The sequence below is a fragment of the Bubalus kerabau genome, chromosome 19, assembly GCF_029407905.1.
Source record: "Bubalus kerabau isolate K-KA32 ecotype Philippines breed swamp buffalo chromosome 19, PCC_UOA_SB_1v2, whole genome shotgun sequence".
Lineage (NCBI taxonomy): Eukaryota > Metazoa > Chordata > Mammalia > Artiodactyla > Bovidae > Bubalus > Bubalus kerabau.
Genome location: NC_073642.1, coordinates 29,115,883 through 29,131,496, shown reverse-complemented (window position 1 = coordinate 29,131,496; position 15,614 = coordinate 29,115,883). Strand labels below are relative to the sequence as shown.

Here is a 15,614-nt window from a genome sequence, read left to right as displayed (position 1 = left end):
GCCGGGCCGGGCCGGGCCGGCAGGTTTGCGTGGTCGTCCGCGGTTGCCGGCGCCGGCTCAACCCGCCGACGCCACGTCCCGTTGCTGCGGCTCGTTCCCGGAAAGTTACGTACTAAAGCGTCCCCCGAAGAGCCGGCGGGCGGACTGCGGGCGGCGGCGGCCCCGAGGCGGCCGAGCGGTGGGCCGACGTGCCCGCGGCTTGGCTGCGGGCGTAGCTCTCGGAAGGAGGCGCCGGCCGGGCGCACTCCGCGGGGAGCCCCGGGCGGGGCGGGCGCGGCGCGGACTTTTGTCCGAGTTCAGTCCCCTCCCTGTGGGCTGGGCCTCTCCGGCGCCCCAGCCCCCGCCCCGCTCGCTCCTGGGAGATGTTTATCTGGGCCGCGGCGTGAGGAGCCGGCGGCTGGCGGCGGGGAGTCTCGGGTCCGAGGATCGTTGCGCGGCGCGGGAGAGACAAGATGTCCGCCAGGGCCGCGGCCGCCAAGGTGAGCGCCTCGGGGAGCGTCCGCTGGGGGCCTTTCTTTCTCTGCCCGCGGGCTGCCGGGCTGGCGTGGAGGGGGCGGGCGGCGGTGCCGGGGCCGGCCGGGACCCGCCGGGGCCCGGGCAGGTGCACTGCGGCGGCGTCGCTGCCCGGTCCCGGCTCCAGCCCCGGCCCGCGGCAGGAGGGAGCAGGGCGGGCGGGGACGCGCAACAGGTCCCGCCGGGAACCCGGGCGCGGGGCGCGGCGGGAGGGCCGGGGCCACCCCGGCGGCTGCGGTCTGCGGGAGTGGCTGGTCCGTGGTGAAACCGTGTGGTTTCGGTCTGATGTCACTGTCGCTGGTATGCGCGCGCCCGCGACACGGCTTTGGGACGGCACTCAGCCTCTGTGGAGTACGTTGGATCTTTTCGCTGTTTTATTTATTTAAGGTGACATTTGAAAAACTAACTTCCTAACACTTTTTAAGAGTTTAATTCGAGTTACACTTTCAAAAGTATCGCACAATGCCCTTAAAAATGGACAGTGAACTTTTAAAAATAAAACCTTGGGTTCGTTAAAAAAGTAACGTTTTCCTGTCAGTTTTTTCATATGCTTTGAAGTACTGTGCCATTTTCTCAGTGCTTTCAAGCCAGTTCGTATGTTACATGAAAAAGCTGAAGTTCCTAAAAATCAGTTAATATTCTCCTCTCCTTTTGTACAGCTTAATCTTTTCCATCGTAAACGGTTGCGGGAATACAGAAATATGAAGAGTAAAGATCTCGCTTAAAAATCAATTTATTACTTTAAGTAGTATCAGGTGCTTAAGCGGGTGCTGGCTTCATGTTTTTGCTTGTTTTTTTTCTTTTCTGTTTGAGATGTTTATTCATAGCATCTTGGACTAGGCATAATTAGGCCCTAAACTTTCTGAACTCAAGACTGTTTTTTGGCTGGAAGTTAGCGGTTACGTTTAGCAGTGAGTAAATTCTTGTAAGGAATTTAGTGTTGTCTCTTTAAGAAAACTTTTATGTGTACTTTTATTGCTCTACATTGATAAAGACCAATCTAAAGGTAAAACTTGATCTAAAGATTTAGAATAAAAGGCAAATTTTCGCATAATTTTAAAATAGTCTTACACTATTTATTTTCCTGGGATTTCCTTTCCAGGGAGGAGAGGCTTTGTTTCCATATTATAGAGAGCGTCACTGTGTTCCTGTAGTGTGCTCTCTGGCGCTTGATATCCGAAAAGGATATTTCACTTACGGAGAGAAATGAGTTTTCAGTGGATTGCCATAGTAAAATGATGCTTTAGAAAGAGTCATACTTGTCCTCATGAATTATGGTGTTGAGATTTTATGGCGTATTAACAAGTATCACTAGTTAAACATTACATTTTGGGGACGTTTGCATTCTTAAATATTTGAGTAGAATGTCAGTTGAAAGCTTATTTTTCTAAAATGCTGTATTTTGGGACCACCGTTAAATCTTATATAGAGAAAGGCCATAAAAGATGGGGGAAATGAAATAATACTCAACCAACCAAGTAACATTTAATTTTCTAAGATGATTAAAATGCTTAATAAGAACCAGGCTGTGTATGTACTCAGTAGTTTACATGTGATATTTTTGTTTGCCCTACTTCTGTTTAAGAAAAACCCATGAATTTGCAGCTTGCTTTTCTTGCTTTTAGCATAATAGTTTGTAGAACTCTCAGTCAGTATCTTTGATTCTATATTCTTTGTAATGATTGAATATTTTTCCATTCCATGAATAGGCTGCAGATGGTTACTGATACACATTTAACTTGTTTCCAGGATTTTGTAATAAATAGCCTTATATTTTTCTGCATGTGTGTAGTAGTACTGTGTGTCACGTTGTTAAAAATGGAATTTCTGAATTAAAGGGTATGTATGTGCATTTAAAATTCTGATATATACCACTAAATCTTTCTCCAAAAAGGTTGAACCTAGGAAAAATACAGCGATTGTTGGTAACTTTACAGGACATAAAACTTCAGTAAGTGAAATGAGAAAATACAGTCTCTGAATGGGGAGGATATCGTAGAAAATATCACATTTCCTAGAGTTGGTATATAAATGTTAATACAATTCCAAATAAAATTCCAGTGTGGTATTCTAGAAAACTTAATGTGTTGATGAGAAAGTTTATCTGATAAAATAAATGGATAATAACTGTCAAAGTTCAGAAAAAGAAGCCTTATTAGAAAATCTAATGTGTTATAAATTCAGAGTCATTTGAAGCAGTCTTTTAGTTCAGGAATGGACATTAGAATCGCAGAGTCCAGAAACATCTGTGTGTTTATGAGTTTTTAGTGATTATGGTCATCAGCATTTAATGTGTGTTAGCATGTTCTAAGTGCTTAATATGAATTAACTGATTTAATTCTCATAGTATCCCTATGAATGAGCACTGCTGTTATCCCCGGTTTATGGATGTGGAAATTGAAACAGATAAGGTAACTTCCCCAAATTCACCTAGCCTACAGGAGAGGAAATTGAGACTGTGATAAAAATAACATCATAGATTTCTGGAGAAAGGATGGATTAGTATAGGGTGCTGGGACTGTGGACTATCCTTTGAAAATATATATGTTGTTTCTGCCCTTAGGCCATCCCCCCCCCCCCCCAAATCCGTTTGGAAAATATGCAGAGAAGATAAATCATAAAACACTAGAAGAAAGTGTAGGAGGCTTTAAAAAAGCCCTCAGTGGAAAGGGCTTCTCTGTGCATATTAACTTCAGTAATAAAGGAAAAGTTTTAATCTGTGGTACATATCTGAATTTGCAAACAGAATCACTAGTGTACCTGATGCAAATGATTCAAAAATTGAAACCAGGAATTTGAGGGTAGTTCTGTCTCACCAAGGAATTGTTTAATTATGTGAGAAAATGACAGGAATAGTTAGAGACATTTCCATTGGTTGAATCACAGAGTGTGAAGGAAGTTCAGCTTGTGGACTCAAGCTGTTCACTCCAGAGGAAACAATAAAATGTAGCATTGTTCTGTTACACATTTTGCTGCTTAAAAGTTTCCATTTTGTCTCAAACAGATTTTTTTTCCCACTGATTATTTCCAAAATTTTAGTGTACTTTACTATGGAAATTATTTACACCACTTAGTAGGAATTGATTTATTGTATTCTTAATAGCCGATCATTTGAAAGTTAACTGTAGAATATAGCTAAATGAATGAAAATAATTACAAAATTAACCTTGTAGATAGGAATTGTCTTGAGTGGCTGTTATGACATAGTTTTAGCTTTGGTACTTTGTGATTGGTGTGTATTTGCTTTGGGGAAGCCCTCTTGCTACTTTAAAGGTAAACTGAAAACTCACGTTGCTTTATGAAAATTCACTTGATTGTGTCTTTCAGTGTTTATTGAGCTTCACTGTGGTAATATTTTTCTGTACCTGTCAAGTTTGTATAATTTATTTTTAATTGAAAGATAATTGCTTTATAAGATTTTGTTGTTTTTTATCAAATATCAACATGAATCAGCCATAGGTATACATGTGTCCTGTTTTTAACTAGAAATATTTTTATAGTATCTAAGGGAAAGATGTTTAATTTTTTATGTTAGTGTGTTTGACATTGTAGATGCTTATGGTTAGAATTGCCCTTTATATCCTTGGTTGATAATCCCTGACCACATTTACAGCTCTCCAGTTCATTTTAGGACAGTTCCATTAGATAGGTGCTTTTCAGATTGCCCAGTGCTGCCCCCCCAGATTGTTCAGTAGCAGAAATTGCTCTGTGCTATTAGGAAAGACCCTTTTTTCTTTTGTTTCCTTTTTGAGAACGGTGATGATTTCATTTTAGGGACTTGAAAACTTTTATTTTGTATTTAAGAAAGACCGATGCTGTGTTTTGGTGACTGTCAGTAAGTGACAGAAGTCAGCCATCCACACCTACAAGTCATGCGGTTAAGACCCATCTGCAGTTCTCAAAGCTGTGGGCTAGTAGATGGAGTCCCCTTTCCTGTTTGGTTTGAAGGAAAAAGTTTACAGTAGTTTCACTTCTTTTCTTTTTTTTCAATCCTGTTAACAATGTACTGGCTCTGACTTTTACTTGCTCTTTAATCTTTTTTCTATTAGAGACCAAATGTAATACTCAGTGTCATTCTAAGAATAGAACTGAGTATAAACAAGACAGCAGTATGCTGCTAAGGAAAATGTCATTAAAAATAATAATTTTGGTGAAAAATTTGGAAATGTAATCCTATTTATTGATGTTGCTCTGACATGATAAAAATTAAATCTAATGAAAGACCAGGAGTCTGACTGTAAATCTTAAGTGTGGTGCCACTGGTCCCTGGCTGCCTAGCCACCGCTCACCGCAGGCCCTGTGCGGTCACCCACTCAACGGCCAACACTTACTGAGCCTCCTGGGGCTGGAGACTAGCTGGGGGATGAGCAGATTTCTTTTTTATTAGTAGAGTTTTTGATCAAATGGTAAGATTAAAAGATAATTTCTATTATGATGATTCCGAAATCTTTGGCTTGAACTTGCTTTGCATCTCTGAATTTTGGAAGATAATCTTGAAAAATCTCTTTAGCTTAACTTTTAAATCTTGTAGAAAGAGACATTAGAACAGTTCACCAAGTTTTGAATCTAAGATGGGCCTGTTTCAGTACAGTATTTCTAATACAAGTCAGCAATAAAAACAGGCCTTTTGCTATTCGTGACCTAGAGTACTTCCTAATTTATTTATTGCAGCCAAGAGTGGGTTCAAGTTGCTCCTTGATGGGCTAGCCAGGTGCTTGATTTCCATGCCTTCTTAAACAGATCCTTAGTAATAAGATGTGTGTGGTGACTACAGGGGTAGGGAATTTCATTTTATATCCTAGAAGTGGATGAAAATAGTGACTCAGAGCACTGTTTTAACATGATAAAACCAATGTTGCCAAAATTTGTACCATAAAATACCATTTGAGATTTAATGTGTTAAATACCGAATCTCAGAAAGCCCTCAACTTTGGGATGTATCAGAAGACAGGTTTTTATTTGTGTGTAGGTGCATTTCAGTATATGTTAGAACACCCTAACTCACTTAACGCTGGTAGCATGCTGGGAAATGAGTTGATTGATGAGTGGTCTCAATCATTCTAGTTTATCGTGCCCAGAGGGAGCTGAAGATTGGAATGAATATTACTTGGATACTAATTAGGAACATAAGATTACCATATATCTGGTTTAATTTTAAATTGTTTTTTTATTATCTGAAATATTTTTTGTTTTTTAAAATAGTATACATCCCAAAGAGTGAAAGTTCATTTTATTTCTTGGCTGTTTTAGGAATTTTCACTCTTTTCAAATTGTCATTAGTAATCTTTTGAATTTGTGCACAGTTTTGATAAGTGAATTAAACTTAATTTATGATTGTTCTCTCAGTTCAGTTCAGTTCAGTCGCCCAGTCATGTCTGACTCTTTGCGACACCATGAACTGCAGCATGCCAGGTCTCCCTGTCCATCACCAACTCCCAGAGTTCACCCAAACCCATGTCCATCGAGTCGATGATGCCATCCAACCATCTCATCCTCTGTCGTCCCCTTCTCCTCCTGCCCTCAGTCTTTCCCAGCATCAGGGTCTTTTCAAATGAGTCAGCTCTTCGCATCAGGTGGCCTAAGTATTGGAGTTTCAGCTTCAACATCAGTCCTTCCAATGAACACCCAGGACTGATCTCCTTTAGGATGGACTGGTTGGATCTCCTTGCAGTGCAAGGGACTCTCAAGAGTCTTCTCCAATTCAGTACATAATGCTAAAATTTAGGAGGCCCTCAGTAATGATGTTCTTTTTTGTTAGTTCAGTGGGCATTAGTTGAGCACAGTTTGTTTTATATCCCTGTCCTCTAAAGGCTTATAGTTTCTAGTTGGTCTATATTGTCATAATCAGTTGTGAAATATGTCATTTTTAAGAGCAAAATAATTTTGCATTTTTCTCTCTAAACACACTTGAGGTCTTCTTACGATACAATAGCATAGCTCTGGTGTGCTTTTTTGGTTGGGGAATATCATGGAATCCTATCTAGAGCCTGGATTTGGTGTAACACATGAGCTTTTGCATTTTCTTTTGTTAATTAAAAAACAATTTCAGTTGACTCTAGATACATTCATGTATGTATTGTATGCATGCATTTGGTGAAAGTCTGAATAGGACAAAAGGTCAAGAATTACAAAGCAATTCTAATTTATTTATATGTTGAATGTACTGAAATGGAAAATGGACAGTAAGCTGTCTGTCACTGTTGTTTAGGGTCTAGCCAGCTCTGAAATACGAACAGTTTGGAATTTGGAAACTGTTTTCTGTATTCAGCAGGTATTCTCTGGTAGCCTAGTGTGTACCAGGTACTGTTGTGGGTGGTAGAAGTAGAGCAGTGAACACATCACTGTGCTGTACTTACGGGCTGTTTTAATGCTATGAATGATGGTGGGCACTGGCATCCCCAGCAGGCCATTTCTGTTATAACCTGCTTTCTCCAGAGATCACAAGAATCTTCCATAGTACTTATTTTCTAGTTTTCCTTTATAATTTTACCACTTAAACATTCTGTAAACACTGTGGTTTTCCCTGTGAACTTTATACAAACAGAATCTTCCGGTGTGGATTCTATTGTGTATGGCTTCTCTTGCTCAGTGTGGTGTCTGTTAGTTGATGGGTGTTGAGGGTGACTAGTTCATTAGCTTTCATTGTAGTTGTGGATGAAATTCATAGTGTTCCTTTTTAGGGAGGACTTACTGCCAGATCGGCTTCTGGAAAAAGCAGTTTGAATTAGACTTCTGTGGGGTTTTGAAGAAAAATGTGTAGTTTACTGAAGGGCAAGAATTAGATAAGTATATTGGTTAGGCACAATATACTTGCCTATACTTTGGCTAGGACACAAAAAGTATGTGAAAAATAAGCTGCTTTTGGTGTTCAGAGGATGTTACTTTGAAAAGTCAGTTTTAATTTTGAGGGCATTTTATGACTGAGGTCTTAAAATCCATTAAAGTGTATTTTTGGAAGTATCCATTCACCTGACGCAGATGAGACCAGTAAAAGCCCTGACAGGAAGAAATATGTGCTTTGGCAAAAACAAGTACACACAAGTGTACTTTTCAAAGTATAATCATAGGAAGTCTTTCCCAGTGGTGTCATGTAAAGGAACTTTGGAAGATTTAGATGTTGTTTTTCTTTTTTAAATAGTGATACATGTAGGGATATTTAATTAAACATATACCAACCCATATTTTGATACTGTATTTCCTGTATAGTCAGAAGATAGTGGCCATGGCAAGCAGATTTACATTCTAGGCATAAATATGAGAAATGTGTATTAATAATAAATAAAAGCCTCCTAATACTGAGTGCTGTTTCCATGACAATACTAAGCTAACTGTTTTATGTGCGTTGTCTCATCTGATCTTAGCAATTGTTGTAGGCACTCCGAGGACCTCTGTTTTATAGGTGAGGAATCTGAGGTTAACTTACTGCTCTGGCTAATGGCATACTTGATTCTAGGCTTTGTAATTCACACATGCACGTGCTTTTACGTTCCTGTGTTGTAAGGAGTGTCAGGGAGAGGAGGAGGGAATGGTGTTAGGTGCATCGTGACTCATAGGAGTCGGACCAGAGGGTGGAAGAGAGGGTGCAGTGCAGTCAGACAGCAGGAGCTGCTCTGAAGGAAGGGTGTTTGCGCAACCCCAGCAAATTGTTACTGGCCTGGAGGAAGGCAGGCCCAAATTGTCTGGTTTTTCAGGACAGGTCGGAAACCCAGATTTTATATAAATTCTTTGACTTACATGTTGCCAGCTGACTTCATTTTTTTTTAATACTTTTTTATTGTGAAACTTAATATCTAGTAAAAGCACAGAAAGTGTGTGTACATTAGTGAATTACCACAAAGTGAACGCCCATGTAAACACCACCCAGGTCAGGGCATACAACATTGCAGGCTCCTCACTTCCTCCCTCGCCCCTACCTGACAGCATCCCTACCTGGCAGCATTATCCTGCCAACAGAGCTGCTGTCCTGACCCTAAGACCCCTGTGTTAGGCTCTTCCTGCCAACTGCATTCTTTCCCCAAGACAGGCACTGTTCTATGGTTTAAAGATTCGTGCGCTGTGGCATTATGAATTCTTTCATCTTCATATCTGTTTAGTATTCTATTGTGTGATGGTACTACAGTTTATTTTACTGTTGATGGACATTTGGGGTATTTTCTAATTTGGAGTATTAAGAATAATGCTCCCATGAACACTTGGATCGCTTTCTTGGTGAACATGTGAACGTATTTCTCTAAGATGTATTTAGAGATGGAATTGCTCCTGGATTGTTTAGTGTGTCTTCAATTTTAGTAGACAGTGTCTTCTCAAGAGAGACTATACCGGTTTATACTCATCATCATCAGTGAATGCGACTTTCTGTTGCTCTGCATTTTCACAAAGACTTGGTATTATTCGACACTTTAATTTTAGTCCTTCTGGTTGGTCTTTAGTAAATCTCACTGAAGTTTTCATTTTCTTTTTATTTTTTTGACTAGATGAAGTTGAGCAACTTTTCATGTTAATGGCCTGTTTGAGTCTTTTGCCTATTTTTCTTTGGAATTATCTTCTTACTGGCTTGCTTCATTTTTTATTTTTGGGTAAAAGCTAGTTGATTATATGTGTTGTAGGTGTATTTTCCAATGTGATGGTTCTCCTGATGGTCTTTTGATGAAGCTCTTAATTTGCATGTGGTCTGAGAGTTGAGGCACAGAGAGAGACCGGCAGGGGACCAGAGAGGGATCTGTCTCCAGACCACACCTGTGCAGAGAGGGGTCAGGCAGTGTAAGAACTGAGAAGGTTGTCATTGAATAACCTTGTGTGTTTGTCCCTGTATCCTGAGTTCAGGCTCTGGAATCGGCATCTTGAGTCCACCAGTTAACACTGTGTTCTCGTTTCATAGGGGAGAGCGTGGTCCCAGAGCGCACAGTCAGGGTGCTGGACACTCCACTTAGTGCCTGAAACAGGGGCGCTATCCTGTTAGCTGGCATTCTCAGTGGAGCCCGTCTTAATAGCAGGGAAGAGGCGTATGGGAATTATGATATTTCTGTGTGTGTATACTCACACAAACATCTACTTATTCTGTATATTCGTGTGTGTATGTACTTGTTTATTTAATATGGGATGGAGGTTGGTTGAGCCCCAGACCAGTAAGATGTGCTGCGGTTCCAGAGGAAGTTACTCAGTTGCTTATAATAACGCTGAGGAAGAGTTGCAGTCTTTATTCTGATGAATTAGGGATTAGAGATGAAGGACTATCCCTACTTCAGTACACCCAGTCCAGTTGGATTACATGTCCAGTATGGTGAATGACCAATTAGCAAATTCCTTTTCACCTGAGCATCTCGTATTTCTCCACTTGTTCCATCTGTATTGTCTACCATTTACATCCTGCTCCTCTAACACACAGACATAGACACACGTGAACACATGATGGGGCTTCCCAGATGGCGCTAGTGGTAAAGAACCCATCTGGCAATGCAGGAAACCTCAGAGATGCAGGTTTGATCCCTGGGTTGGGAAGATGCCCTGGAGGAGGGCATGGCAACCCACTTCAATGTTCTTATCTGGAGAATCCCCATGGACAGAGAAGCCTGGTGGGCTACAGTCCATAGGGTCACGTAGCATGCACACACATATAATATATATCACACTTCTTCTCCCTTTGTTGTTCTTGTTCACTTGCTAGGTCGTATCCAACTCCCTGCAGCCCCATGGACTGCAGTACTCCAGACTTCCCTATCCTTCACTGTCTCCCAGAATTTGCTCAGATTTATATCCATTGAGTAGGTGATGCCATCCAACCACCTCATTCTATCACCCCTTCTCCTTTTGCCCTCAGTCTTTCCCAGCATCAGGGTCTTTTCCATTGAGTCTTTTTTAAATGGCCCCAGTACATGTGCTCCTCCTAAAACTCCTCTGCATCTTAATTGCCTTGACAAATAAAGACCAAACTTCATAATAAAATCAATAAACTCCTACAGGGTTATTTGGCCCCTGCCTACTTCTGTAGCCTCACCTTGCATCTCCCCCACCCCGCCACCTTGGGCTCCGTTCTCAACCTGCGCTGTCCTTTTGAGCAGGTACTGAACTTCCTGCCTGTTTGTCTTTAGTTCCTCTCATGGCTCGCGTTCTTTCCTTTATAATATTTAAGCCTGTGATAATAGGTTGAGTTGTGGCATTTCTTAATCATTTGATTCTCCCATTAGACTTTAAGCTCCATAAGAACAAAGGTCATCTTGGTGTGTCTCGTTATCACCGAGCTTAACACAGTGTTGAGCACATAATAAATGTAGATATTGTGAAAGTATAATGCAGAAAGTGCTTTCGTACTCTAGGGCTATTGCACATACTGTTTTCTCCACCTGGAAGGAACGAGGGTCCCTCGTTCACCCAGCATTTGTGCCAATTCATTTTTCTTCAAACAACTGATTATCAGCTTATTAAATAAGCCCATTTCAGCATCTGCATTGGTGACTTCATCCCTGACTCCTGGTCCAGTCCTGGTGGAGGTGGTCTACTTAATTATGTCTCAGAAGGACCTGCTGGTCTGAGTCTCTGCGGAGCCTCTTTTGAAAGCCACCCCACATTTTAGGACCTTCCCCACCAGGTTTCCTTGTAGCTATTCTCAGGGTATTGGTATGCACCCAAACCGGTCCTTCGAGTTTGAGGTGCTTTTTCTTTGTGTGTCTGGTCAGGTCAGTGTTGAGGTTGCTGAAGATGATTGTGATTCGATGAACTGCCACTTCTAGTCTGGCAGCTTCTTCTTGCATTTTAAAAAGCAAGGTCAAAGCTAGGCTTCCAGACAACCTTGTTCCTCTGGGTGTGGCCTCAGCTGGGAGTGGCTGTTTCTCTGCTGGAGCGGCCAGATCTCTGGCCCAGCTCTTCTCCACGAGAGCCTTGCTCTGAGCCCAGAAAACACCCTGTGCTCTCCCTGTCCTGTCCTGCACAACAGTGTGTTACCTCCTTGTCTGCTGCCTATTTGATTAGAATCTGAGGCCGCTTCTAGACCAGGGGCACCGTTTTCTCTCTGGTGCTCATTACTACTCATAGACCAGGTTACATTTAGCCTAGAAACTCGCAGAAGTTGCTGGTGCGTCTCCGGAATGTGCGCCTGTTCTTAAAAAAGAGGAGACAGCTGCTGGAGGAGCCAGGCCCCTGAAGCATGGCTTACCTGCTTGGCATCTTGTTGCAGGATTCTTGGTCAGGCCTTTCCTAGATTCAGTAATTAACTTCTAGTCCCCTCAATTACCCCCTCACCCGACCCTCACCCCCATTTTTTTTAAGTGGAAAATTTCAAGACCATCCAAAAGTAAATGAGTATAATGAATCCCCACACTAGCATCACAGGCCTAGTTGTCAGTTATGGCCGTCTTGTTCCATCTATACTTCTACCCATTGTATTGTCTCTCCCCCATTATTTCAAAGCAAATACCAGACTTGTCTTTTCATCCGCTAATACTTAAATTTGTTCACTTGCTAAGTCCTGTCTGACTCTTTGCAACCCCATTGACTGCAGCACACCAGGCTTCCTTGTCCTTCACTATCTCCTGGAGTTTGCTCAAACTCGTGTCCATTGAGTTGATGATGCCATCCGACCATCTCATCCTCTGTTGTCCCCTTCTCCTCCTGCCCTCAATCTTTCCCAGAATCAGGGTCTTTTCTAGTGAGTCAGCTCTTTGCATCAGGTGGCCAAAGCATTGAGTATCTATCTCTAAAAGATAACTCTTTCTGTTTAAAGGTAGTTTTTTTTTTTTTTTTTTAATTACTTATTATTTTTGACTGCACTGGGTCTTCATTACTGTATGCACAGGCTTTCTCTCATGGCAGTGGGCAGGCTATGCTCTAGTCTCGGTGTGCGGGCTTCTCATTGTGGTGGCTTCTCATCACAGCACAGGCTCTAGGGCGAGTGGGCTTTAGTAGTTGTAGCACTCAGGCTCAGTAGTTGTGATGTATGGGCTTAGTTGCCCTGAGGCATGTGGGATCTTCCTAGACCAGGGACTGTGTCCCCCACATTGTAGGGGAATTCCTATCCACTGTACCACCAGGGAAGTCCAAGAACTCTTTAAAAAAAAAAAAAATTATATTGTTACCACACTTTAAGAATAACTTCTGAATGAGAAAAATCCACCATTTAGCCAGTGTGCAGTTTTTTTGTCTGAAGTATCAATTTCCTCTTGAAACATATTTAAAAAAAATCCAGATCCAAGTAAACACCTCCCATTGTGGTTGGTTTGTCTCCTGTCTGTAAACTGTAAGACTCCCCCCATCTGGCTCTGTTCTGCCCGCCTGTGGTGCAGTCTTACTGGTGAGGAACAGAATTGTTTGTCCTGTAGGATTTCTGGGTCTGCATTTTCTCTGTGGTAGTTACCATCAATTCTTCTGGCCCTCAGCCTTCTTTGTGGTCCAACTCTCACAGCAGTACATAATTACTGGAAAAATCATAGCTTTGACTATACAGACTATAGCTTTGTCAGCAAAGTGATGTTTCTGCTTCTTAATACCCTGTCTAGGTTTGTCATAGCTTTTCTTTCAAGGAACTAGTGTCTTTTAATTTCATGGCTGCAGTCACCATCCACAGTGATTTGGGATCCCAGGAGAATAAAATCTGTCACTGCTTCTACTTTTTCCCCTTCTGTTTGCCTTGAAGTGATTGGACTGGATGCCATGATCTTAGTTTTCTGAAGTTGAGTTTTTAAGCCAGCTTTTTTCACTCCTCTTTCACCCTCATCAAGAGGCTCTTTAGTTTCTCTTCTTTTTCTGTCATTAGAATGGTGTCATCTACATATCTGAGGTTGTTGATATTTCTTCCAGTGACATTGATTTTAGCTTGTGATTCTTTGTGTTATTTTAATTTGCATTTCTCTAATTATGACTGAGTTTGAATATCTTTTCAAACCTTAATATCCTTTTTTGTGAAATATCTTTTTCCCATTTTTAATTGAATTTTTGTTCTTCTCCCTGCAGTTTTGGATTTCTTTATGTATTAGATATACTGGCTCATACTGGCTCTCACACTTGGAAGTGTGAGAAGCTACCACGCTTCCGAGTATGAGAGCCAGTGGCTCTAATACATAAAGAAATCCAAAACTGCAGGGAGAAGAACAAAAGCTCAATTAAAAAATGGGAAAAAGATATTTCACAAAAAGGATATTAAAGTTTGAAACAATGTTCAGACTCAGTCATAATTAAAGAAATGAAAATATTCATGTTTCTATTTTGGTCAGGCATACTTTAAAAATTTTTTGTGTACTTAAATTTATTTTATATCCCTTACGTATTGAGTTATTCTTAGAAAGCCTTTGCCTACACCATCATTAAAGAGGAATCCACTCAAGTTTTCTTCTAGTATATCTCTCATTTCATTTTTTACATTTAGATCTCTAAGTTTATTGGAAGGTTATTCTTGTGCTTGGTGAGATATAAATCTAATATATGTTTTTTCCACGTGACAGCCCAGATGTTCTAGCAGCGTTTATTAAAAAGTGCATCTCTGTTTCAGTGACTTGAGACATTACCTTTTTCACACACTGATTTTCCATTTATTGGAAGGTAGGGTTTCCCAGATGGCTCAGATGGTAAAGCATCTGCCTGCAATGTGGGAGACCTGGGTTCGATCCCTGAGTCAGGAAAATCCTCTGGAGAAGGAAATGGCAACCCACTCCAGTACTCCATGGAGGAAAATTGCGTGGACGGAGGAGCCTGGTAGGCTATAGTCCATGGGGTTGCAAAGAGTCGAACACGACTGAGCGACTTTACTTTCTGTTTAAGAATTTTTCCATTATTCCACTGGTCTATTTACTTATGCCTCAGTGTCACACCATTAATTGTGGGTGCATCTTATGATGAGTCTTTCTTCAGAGGCCATAACTTGATAGGGATAGTTTCCCCCAGTAGCTTTTCTTCTGTGGTGTTTTTTGTTTTTTTTTTAACCTGTTATTAAACTTAAATGGAAACATGTTCTTATGTGTGGCTTCTTTTGTCCAGTATTGAGCAGCGTTCATCCATATTTACTTATGTGTATTAATTGCTCAGTTGTGTGTGACTCTTGCAACCCCATGTACTGTAGCCTGCCAGGCTCCTCTGTCCATGGGATTCTCCAGGCAAGAATACTGGCATGGGTAGCCATGTCCTTCTCCAGGGGATCTTCCCGGCCCAGGGATAGAACCCAGGTCTCCTTCATTGCAGACAGATTCTTTGCCGTCCAAGCCACCAGGGATTGTGTAGGTTGAGTTTATTCATTTCATGGCTGTAATATTCCATTGACTGAATGTTGCATCATTGGTGGGCATCTAGATTATTGTAGATTGTTTCTGGTTTTTGACTGTTAAAAATAGTGCTTTTGTGAACATCCTTATACATAAATTCTTGTGCATATATGGACATGTTTCTATTGATTGATCATCCAACAAGCTTAGTTTTTCCAGTTTCCCAAAGCCATGGTACCAGTTTGCACTCTCACCAATGCCGAGTTCTGATTAGAGTGTTCATTACTGGTTTTTTTTTGTTTTTTTTTTCTCAAGCTTCCTGTGTGGTTGTGTGTGCATTTAGTTGTGTTTTCAATTTGTATTACCCTGTTGAGTAGGGAAGTAGAGCACTTTTTCCACATGTTTACTGACCATTTTGATGTCCCCTTGTTTGAAGTGCTCCCCTCAAGCCCCCAGTCCATCTTCTCTGTTAGGTGCTCTATCTTTGTTGATAGGAATTCTTTTGTGTTTTCTGAATGTGAATACTATATATATATGTGTGTGTGTGTGTGTGTGTGTGTTAGATATTTGCAGATTATTTTTCTACATTTAAAACTTGCTTATTAAGCTTTTATATTTGAAACAAGCTTAGTGAAGCAGGTTAAAAAGGCACTATGCCTATAAGAGCCCCAAGTGGCTATAGCTAAAAAGTAATATAGATTTGCCCTGGAAATAGGAGTATAAGGTTATAAAAAGATTGTAAGCAGTGGATGAAGCATTTACTGGAATGGAAGTCCGGCTCGATGAATGAGCTTCTTGATGGCAGGATGTTTCTGATAGGGGACCACTGACACAGAAGAGAAGGCCCAGAGGCTCCACAGGTTGGAAAGTCTGAGGTAAAATGAAACTTCGAAGGTTACTTTAAAAGCCCAGTTTTAT

The 15,614-nt window shown here is 41.2% G+C and overlaps 1 protein-coding gene across 7 annotated transcripts in view; it reads left to right on the top strand.

Moving 5' to 3' along the window:
- Positions 1 to 15,614, top strand: part of TJP1 (tight junction protein 1) — a 260,747-nt gene that overhangs the window by 147,892 nt on the left and 97,241 nt on the right. The window contains exon 1 of one of the 7 annotated variants that reach the window (XM_055555706.1): positions 10 to 479. The exons of the other annotated variants lie outside the window; for them this stretch is intronic. Within the exon in view, the coding sequence (XP_055411681.1) occupies positions 453 to 479 (27 nt within the window). The 5' untranslated portion in view covers positions 10 to 452. Of the gene's footprint in view, positions 1 to 9; positions 480 to 15,614 lie in introns of those variants that run through there. 7 annotated transcript variants of the gene reach the window in all.